The sequence below is a fragment of the Myotis davidii genome, unplaced genomic scaffold (genome assembly GCF_000327345.1).
Source record: "Myotis davidii unplaced genomic scaffold, ASM32734v1 scaffold393, whole genome shotgun sequence".
In the NCBI taxonomy this organism is placed as follows: Eukaryota; Metazoa; Chordata; class Mammalia; order Chiroptera; family Vespertilionidae; genus Myotis; species Myotis davidii.
Genome location: NW_006285913.1, coordinates 1171689 through 1181559, shown reverse-complemented (window position 1 = coordinate 1181559; position 9871 = coordinate 1171689). Strand labels below are relative to the sequence as shown.

Here is a 9871-nt window from a genome sequence, read left to right as displayed (position 1 = left end):
AAGAGGAAATGGAGAAAACCCCAGAAAGAGACACTCTAATGGATGCTATAGTCTCTACAAGTTATCACCTATTCCTCTCACCAACCCTCATCTTGCAGAGAACGAGGAAAATCATAACAACCACTATTAGTTCCTGGGAACTTACTCTTTGACAGGTGGTAGGCCAAAGGCTATATACTAGTACAAATTAGTTCGTTTAATCCTTACCGCAGCCCTCTGAGGGAGGTGTAATTACCCCTAATTTACAGATGAGGAATGTGAGGGCTTAGAGAGGATGAGTAATTTGCTCAAGTCTTGTAACTGGCAAGTGGTCAAGTTCAGATTCACACCCAAGCGAAAGGAGTGCGGAGCCCTGGCTGCTGACTGCATGCCTGGTGGTGAGTGTCATGGCTGCACAGCACTCCTCTGATCACTGATCTGACTGGTGGCAAGAGGTCCTTTCAGTTGTAGGCAGGGCGTGACGGGGTGGGATTTCGGTTCCAAGTAAACCATTCTAGAAGTAATGTGGGGAAAAGATGCCCTAATTTTTTTATGGTTAATTGATTTTTAAAGCTTTTTATGTGTGTGGTAAAATATACACAATATGTAATTTGCCATTTAACCATTTTTAAGTATATAGTTCTGTAGCCATTAGAAAATTAAGATTGGAGTGTACCTACCACCACTCTCCATTTCCAGAACTTTGTCATCATTCCTAACAAACTCTGTGCCCGTTAAACCAGCGATTTTCTTTTTTTTCTTTTAATCTTTTTTTAAATATATTTTATTGATTTTTTACAGAGAGGAAGGGAGAGAGATAGAGAGTTAGAAACATCGATGAGAGGGAAACATCGATTAGCTGCCTCCTGCACACTCCCCACTGAGGATGTGCCTGCAACCCAGGTACATGCCCTTGACCGGAATCGAACCTGGGACCTTTCAGTCCGCAGGCTGACGCTGTATCCACTGAGCCAAACCAGTTTCGGCAGACCAGCGATTTTCAACCTTTTTCTTCTCATGGCACACATAAGCTAATTACTAAAATTCTGTGGCACTCCAAAAAATATTTTTTTTGCCAATATGACAAAAATAGGTATAGTTTTGAATGATTTAAAAAAATAATAATTAATAATAATAGTAATTACCTACTCTTTTTGCTCCAAAGTGACTTTTTAAAGAATCGGGTGCTTAAATCGTATATAATAAAGAACGAATAAGCTAATTAGACTGAACAGCAGAACAACTGTACAGACAACCTTCCGGACGACCTTATGGATGAAGCCAGGGCTGCAAGGACCAAGCCCCTTGTGCAAATTTCGTGCATCAGGCCTCTAGTTTGTATATAAGGATTTCTGGTACCAAGAATTAACCAATCAGATGCAACCTTCTTATGCAATGGGACCAATAAGATGCAACTCTATTATATGACCTATATATTTTTGGTTCAAGACAGAGCATTCACGGAAGGTGGGGGGATTGAGCAAAAAAAGAAAGAAAAAAAGAATGAACTTCTAAAAAAATTTTAAAAAGGAAGAAAAAACTCATGGACACAGACAGCAATGTGGTGATTGCCAGGAGGACAGAGGGTAGGGGGAAGTGGAAATGGGGTGCTGAACACACAATACAGTGTACAGATGGTGTGTGGTGGAATTGTGCACCTGGAACCTGTATAATTTGTTAACCAGTGTCACCCCAATAAATTCAATAAGAAAAAAAGGGGGGGCATTCACACCAGATGCCTGTTGTCATTTTTTCATTTAACAATCTAAGGGGAAAGAGGTCGGTGCTCCTGACTAAATAATCATGTAGAACATGTTTTAAAAATTCTTGTGGCACACCAGTTGAAAATCCCTGCCTTAAACTCTCTATTTCTTTCCCAGCCCCCTGGAAACCTCTATTCTACTTTCTGTCTTTATAAATTTGATTACTCTAGGTATCTCATATAGCGGACTCCTACAGCATTTGTCCTTTTGTGTCTGGCTTATTTCACTCAGCTTAATGTCTTCAAGTTTCATCTATGTTGCAGCATGTATCAGAATTCGAGTTCTTCTTGAGGATGAATAATATTCTACTGAATATATAGACTACATTTTATTCATTTACTGGTGTCTGGTGACGGACATTTGGGTTGTGCCCACCTTTTGGCCGTTGTGAATAATGCTGCTGTGCACTTTGGTGCACTCCACCAAGTAACATCCAAAACTGCAGTTGCACCCTGCCTCTTCTTCCCAGGCTCCGTCCTCTGCCCCTCCCTCATCCCAGGTGCAAACCCTCTCAGTTTTGTTACTGTAGCTATGTCAGCCTCACGGGTACTCTCTAAAACCACTCCTTTATCTCTCTTCACAGTGTCCAGTCCAGCCAGAAGAAGAGTCAAAAGCTCTCAACACCTCTTGACCAAGAATGTAAGGAAACTTCAGTTTTGCTATCTCTATTGACTGTTATTTGAAAAGCATTGTCTAGCGTCCTCTCTCTCTCTCTCTCTCTCTCTCTCTCTCCCTCCCTCCCTCCTGCTCTCAATATAACCAGGAAGGTTTCCTGTAACCCATGTTGTTGTTGCTGCATTATTCTGCCTCCACTTAACCAAAATAATTGACAAATGTCAACCAGACAGAACACAGCTCCGAATTAGACCCCTCAATTCAGCCATTTTTCCCAGACACAGAGAGTAAATCTCCTTTTGTATCTACTGTGGGGTTTTTTCTTATTTAAACAGAGTCCAGGACGTGGATATAGCACCCTAACCTAAGTATTCTCCTATTATTGGCATTTGTAATGTTCCATTTTTTTCACTTTTATAAACAGCAGTGCAGTGAGTTTATTTGTACAAAATACTATTTTTTGGGATTAATTCTTTGGTGCATAGGCCTCAAAGTAGAATTAACAAGTAAAAGGATAAGAATAGTTTCATCTATCTATCCATCTACTCACTCATTCATCGATCCATCAAATATTTGCATTCCTATTATGTGTAAGAGACACTGAGCTCCATGGGGAGAAATAATAGTGATTTTTTTAAAAAATGGTTCCTGCCTACCGTTTTGTCACATATGACCAGGAATTCTGAACAATTGCCAGGCTTGCAGCCAGGTTTTGTCATTTATCTCCTGCCTCACCAACATTGGCTTTAGTTTCCTGTATTACCTTTTGCTACTTTAGTAAGCATATGCATTACCTTATCATTAGTTTACATGTCTTTAGAGAATACCGGTGATGAAAATTTCTCATTTTATTTACAGATTTCTTTATATGCAAGTTGTCAATATCTCTCTGTACTTTAATTTAAAAGATTTATTTTAACTCGTAATTTTCTTCTTGGTTATGCTGGAATTTCTATCACAATTTTTCATAGAACAGCATTTTGATTTTCTAAGTATCTCAATTTTTAAAAACTTATTCTCCATTAAAAAATAATTAAGTGTCTTTGGAATGAGATGGGACTTAGTCATTGTTTTTATGTACATTTATTGTTTTTGTAAATCCATAGCAGCATGTGCCCATTTGAAACATTATGCCCTGGCAGGTGTGGCTCAGTTGATTGGAGCATTGTCCGATACACCAAAAAGTGACAGGTTCAATTCTTGGTCAGGGCATGTACCCAGGTTATAGGTTTGATCCCCAGTGGGAGTCAATTGATCAATGTTTCTCTCTCTCCCTTCCTCTCCCTCTAAAATCAATTTTATTTTTTTTATTTTTCCTCTTTTTAACATTTCTTTATTGATTAAGGTATTACATATGTGTCCTTATCCCCCTATTGTCCCCCTCAACCCCCCATGCTAAAATCAATTTAAAAAATTGACACATTATGAAGATAGAAAATATAGTATTAATAAGTCCTAAGGAACTGTAGAACACAGTAGTTAGGACTGTAGACTTAAGAGTCAGACTGCCTGGTCTTAAATTCTAGTTCTATGCATTTCTAGCTATCTAAAACATATTTTTTATATTTTTATGAAAATGTTTTAAGGATATGTTCATAGATATTAAATTCTGGGTTATCAAATCAACACATGTGCTCCTTAAACTTACACAATTTATATTGTCAATTATGTCTCAATTTTTAAAAAAACGAAAAAAAACAGGCCCTCGCTGGTTTGGCTTGGTGGATAGAGAATCGTCCTGCGAACTGAAGGTTCCCGGGTGTGATTCTGGTGAAGGGTACATGCTCAGGTTGCAGGAGGCAGCCAATTAATGATTCTCTCTCATCATTGATATTTCTCTCTCTCTCTCCCTCTTCCCTCCTCTCTGAAATCAATAAAAAAATATTTTTAAAAGAAAGCAATCGAAGTATATGAGCATTGAAAAAAGTTATATAGTCATTGCCAAATTCTAAGCAACTGTGTTTTAAAAGTACCTTTACCAGAACACCTGAGCCAATACTATATGGTATCAATGCTGTTAATCTTTGACAGTCTAACGGGTGAAAATATCGTATTGTTTTACTTTGCATTTCTTTAATACCATTCATCTTTTTATAAATGTTTTTTTTTTCTTACTCCAGGTTCCTTACACATATCTTTTGCCCATTTTTTTTCTGTCAGTTGCATATCTTTTTAAAACAACTTTTGCAAATGTTTTATATAGTAAGAAAGAAAGGGGATTTCAATGGATGGAAAATTTCTTTGTTGTCGTGGGCCCTGAAAACTAAAGCCCACACACTAGTAGAAAAATGCTGCTTCCTTTTAAGAATTAGTGGGTGTACCCAAGAATAGAAAGGGTAGCAGTTGTTTGTAGGTAATGCAGAGTTTAAGTTTCACAACGGACGTTGCAGTCAAGGCCTTGAGTTTGGCATTACCTTGGATTTGAGAGAACCACAAATCATTCATAACGCAGGGAGGATCCCTTGGGGATTAGGAATATTTCGTTCTCAACCAAGTTCTTGGATTTCTAACCTTAAACGGTGTTCCTGTCTGAATCACTCCTTACACCAGTACTAACTGGCTTTATAAGGACAGAACACTGGTTACAAAAACTTTCAAAATGGAAATAAATCCCTACACTTTCTAGGGCTCTAGGGAAGAAAGCTCTCAGGGGACTTAGAACCTAAACCAAGGAGACAATTCTCAAGCGTGAAGATGAAGCCACATGGACATGAGATACACAAAGCCAACAAGAGGCATGGGCACAGCCTCTTGGAATATCCCGTTGACTTCAGCCAGGCACTGCAGACCGTGCTGTCAGGTTTCCTGGGAGTGGAAAATTTTGAGAAAGACTGCTCTGTTTATGGTTTCTGACTTCCCCTCTCTAAAATATTTTTACTCAGAGAAAAAAAAATGACTCAAGTATATGAATACATATAAAAATTGCTTTTGATTAAAAAAAAAATCAGAAGCTAGGGTCCTGTCTTCAAATATACAGTCTTCCTCCAGGTGAGACAGCCTCCCAATGCCCTCTGCCCTTTGAGCTCTCCTCGGAATTTCTGATTTCCACTCACAGCCTGACTCATCCTTTGCTTATAAAACTCAGCCCCAGCTGTACAGAACGTTCAAATTAGGCAAGACAGGAAAGGTCTCTTCATCCACCAGAGACGGGGAAAGAGAGGCCCAAAGAAGAAAGAATTGGCTCTGATCTCGTTCCCTCATCCAGTTGGCCCTCGTCTCCCTTTGAGTTCCCGAGAAAATGATTCATATCTTGCAACTGCTCTAATGTACCAATGTTTACGACTCTCTCTGTCCTGGAGTTCTTATTTGTGTCTATTCTCCCTCCTTTGGCCACCATGTGGATGTCAGCTTCCTTCCTTTACAAATATTTCTTTCCTTTCTGCACCATCCTTGGTGTTACAGTTTCCCCTCTCTCTGGACTCCTCTGAAGTTCCCTTTTTTTTTTTTTTTCCTGAATCCAGGGCACAGCCATATATTGTTCCTTCCCTAGACTGTCTCTCTGGTCTTTTCCCCGCTCCCTTGGATTCTTAGGCAATTTTATTGACATCCTGATCAACCTGATGCTACCAACATTATAAGAGTAGCTCAAAGGAATGAATTTACACGAAGGTGTGGGTCAGTTAGGAGTCCCAGGACAACGGAGGCCCCGTCACTGTGATCCGCAGCCCCTGCATAATAAGCATTTGGGCACCATCCAGGAAAGATGGAGAATTGAGATTGTAAATGTCACATTCTCCCCAGATTGTAACCTTGCGGGGGAGGGATTTGTCTGGTGATCTGCTGATTTTTAAAAATGCACTGAGCAATCAATTGCACTGGAAAATTCTTATCTGACTGTAGGTACTTCTGTGGGTCTGACAAAGAGCACGCAGGAGTCAGAAAACTACAGTTCTTGTCCTGACTCTGCCCCTGACAGATCCGTGATCTTGAAAGGACATGCCTCTCTTGGTGGCAGTTTCCCTATGTGTAAAATTAGGGAGTTGGGCATTGCTATGGATTCCATCAGCCCCAAATCATGATGATTCTCCATCACCTAAGTCTTACCTGTCTTTCTAACTCCCTGTTTTCACATCCCACCCCCTGCTGCCAGTTCCCCATCTTACCTGCGTACTCAGGGTGCTAAAGAGCCCACTCTCAGATCAGTTTGCTCTAAGACCACCACCCATAGCAGCAGCAGAAAGCCCAGACTGTGTCCTATGGACCAGAAAATAAACCAGGCTGTCAGGAGGACACAACCATCCGTTCAGCTGTCCATTCCCTGGTGTGGGCCCTAACACAGCCCTGGAGCCCTCTCAGAGCCTCTGTTATTGTGGGAAATGAGAACCAAGTACAAGGCCAACTACAAAAGGGAAATGCTCTGAGCTGGGTCCCTCTCCTCCGTCCTTTCCTGCGTCCTTTCAGAGGGATTGGAGAAGATACCCTGAAGAGGTATGTGGCCCTAAGTCAGAACCTCAGAAGGAACCAGCCTCATCTCCAACCCCAGGAACCCTCCTACATCTAGTGATGGGCTGAGCCGCTATGCCTCTCTGCTCGCGCCCTCCCCAGTCCCCAGCCCACACTGCAGAGAAGGGATTGCGGAGGTGGCAGTTCTTGTTCCTGACAGGGAACCTTTGCTCCCCTTTTCGGAGGAGGAAATGCTGGGTCTCCCCCATGGACTCCTCAGGCTTTCACATCCTGCCTTACCTTCTCCATCTGCAGAGTGGCTCTGAAAACACACCAGTCCTCACTTCCCCTTCCTGAGACGAACGCCAAAAGAACGAAAATAAAATGGGAGGTCAACAGCAGAGAGAGCCCTACAAGTGTCAGGCAATGAGACTCGGGTCTTTCCTATTCAACCCGGAGATTCATATTCTGGGGGAGGGCCCTTAGGTCAAACAGTCCATGTGTCCAGGGGGATGGGTTTAGCATTACTCCAGGGAAGTCCAGCATTCCGGGCAACACCATGGCAGAGCACAGTGCTAGAAGGAAGAGAAGGAGGAGAGCAGAGGGGATGTACATGCAGGGGCTGCGTGCCAGACCACCCACTGCGGAGCCTCACAGCCCGAGTGTGCTGGCGTCCGGTGCAGGGTGCTGCTCCCAGCCTGCACGGAAGGCTTGCTGGAACAGAAGCACCACCTTCCTCAGTGCCCAGAGCAGAAAGAGGACTGGTCCCAAGTGGTCCTGAATGATCAGCTTTCTCCAAAGGCACAGAATACATAAGTCTGGGTCCTAAAAGGGGCCCGAACAGAGTTCATTTCCTTCCCTAGATAAGATCAAATTTGGGATATATTAATTTTCTAAGCAAAGGACTATCTGTGGTAAACTGAGGCAAAGAGTGTCAGCTGCCCTTATTTTCCTCTGTGGGAGACATGAACTGTCCTCAGACACTGTAGATAAATACAGGAATGGGCAAAGGTAGATTTACAATTGCAAGTATGTGAAACAGAGTTTATTCTCACATTATTATTTATTAATTTGTAGTTTTCCACGTGAACACCTACTTTTGCCCACCCCTGTATGTGACATGAACAAAAAAAGCAACCTATGCTATTAAAATTTCTACTAGTGACAGGAGGCACTTACATACTCTGCCCCAATACAGCAAGGCAAACAGGGATATCCCTTTCCCACATTACCACAAAGTGTCAAAACCGGAAGTTGGCCTGGCCGGTGTGGCTTAGTGGTTGAGCATCGACCTATGAAACAGGAGGTCATATTTCAGTTCCTGGTCAGGGCACATGCCTGGGTTGCGGGCTCGATCCCCAGCGAGGGGTGTGCAGGAGGCAGCTGATCAATGATTCTCTCGTCATTGATGTTTCTATCTCTCTCTCCCTCTCCCTTCCTCTCTGAAATCAATAAAAATATTTTTAACAAAACATTTACAAATCTGGGAGTCAGTTGGGTCCCAAGTCTTTTCCCTAAGTCTTCTGTCCTCATGGGAACAAAGGCATCCATTTAGCTGCAAAGACCATAAGATCACAATTTTCAGGGCTAGCCTCCTTTCAAATAACCCATCCTGTTGTCAGGCCAGGGTGCAGGTGAGCAGCCCTGATTTTTGGCCTGATGGCCCAGGACCCTAACTCTGTGGTCCCTACTGGTCCCTCACCAGTAGTCCCTCACCAAAGCCCTCGTTTTCCTGCACCCCTACACGTTCTGAAGTTCAGTAAACAGCTGTGTCTGGGCTGTTTGCCCATGTTTCCTCGCTGTTCCTAGCATTCAGTGGAGTAAGGATGGCTCCAAAACGTGCATGTCGGCACAAGGTCCATCTGCAGAGCTGTAGTCCTGGCCTGGGCCGTGCATCCCTGGATCTGATTTGGGGAACAAGCTGACTGTCCTTCCTCCTCCCGCCAGGTGGTGATTGACTCGGACCTGTACGCTTCCCGGCCCCTGGAGCTGCTGCCACGCCGCACTGACCGCCGAGCCTGCGATGGCCCCAGGTTCAGCCGGCTCCACAGCTCATGGCAGCCGGGACCCCAGCCCGCCAAGACTCCTGCCAGACCGGGTATGTGCACTGACCCTGCTCGGGGTGCTCCCTGGGGGACAATGACTCGCTGAGAGCAGCAGCTGCAGTGTCTCCTTCCTGGCTTGTGGTTTGTCTGACTGCATCGTGGGCCTCCCTAGTGTCCTCGGTCACGCCAGGTTGGCAGAGCACCTGTGGTGTGGGGACCACGCTTTTCCCCCACACATGCTTTCCCGCTATGAAAGAATTCAGGGACAGACTTGTTTTGGAAGCTGGAAGCAGTACAGTCGTACCTTTCACGCTGTTTATAAACGGCTTCCACCTCAAGCAGTGAAACGGGCATCTTCCTCTAGCTCACTGAAGTCTGTGATGGTGTTCTACCTTTACTTGCTGGTGTAGGTTATTTCTGTTATGCCCACAGCCTACAGTTATTCATATTTTAACTCCAAAAAGACCTAATAGAATGTCTGGGATGTCTTTCTCAAAGCCTTGGTGTGTCAATAATTTTGTATGTTACAAGAACTGAAATAAGACTCAATTGAGTATGTCCCTTCACCTCTAAGGGACATCTTCTCTAAGGCTTCTTTGATCTAACACCCTGATTTTTTTTTTTTTTTATGATTCTACTACAGGAATGCATTAAGCATCTATATTCTCTAGTGAAGTGATTACATACATACATATGTCTGTAGAGTGAAAGCATTAGGAAAACCACAATCTGCCTTGCAAATTAAGAGAAGATCAATTTTTCTCTGTGTCTATATATAGGTGGGTGGGTGGGTGCAGTATGTGTGCAGAAGGAGAAAAAGAGAATATCTTCACTACAAAACCATCAAGTGAATTTAGAGCCATGTTTCTCAAATTAATGTGCAACAGAATCACCTGAGAACCTTGTTGTTATGCAAATTCCAATTCAGTGAGACTGAGTAAGGCCCCAGATTTTATGTTTATGATGATGCTGAAGATTTTGGCCTGAGGACAATAAATTGATTAGCAAGGATTTAGAGATGATTTAGTGGATGGTCCTCAAAGTGGGATCCTCACAACAGCTGAATCATCTGGGAACTTGGTAGGA

General features: G+C 43.0%; 2 protein-coding genes across 2 annotated transcripts in view; both read left to right on the top strand.

Moving 5' to 3' along the window:
• The window catches only part of ADHFE1 (alcohol dehydrogenase, iron containing 1), a 49431-nt gene extending 47051 nt beyond the window's left edge, over positions 1 to 2380 (top strand). Inside the window, exon 17 of the transcript XR_001512741.1 lies at positions 2326 to 2380. The gene's annotated coding sequence lies outside the window, so the exon portion shown is untranslated. The remainder of the gene's footprint in view (positions 1 to 2325) is intronic.
• LOC102754394 (chromosome unknown open reading frame, human C8orf46) overlaps positions 1 to 9871 on the top strand; it is a 28318-nt gene that overhangs the window by 4199 nt on the left and 14248 nt on the right. The window contains exons 2-3 of the mRNA XM_006756920.2: positions 2326 to 2381; positions 8688 to 8838. Coding sequence (XP_006756983.1) covers positions 2326 to 2381; positions 8688 to 8838 — 207 coding nt within the window. The remainder of the gene's footprint in view (positions 1 to 2325; positions 2382 to 8687; positions 8839 to 9871) is intronic.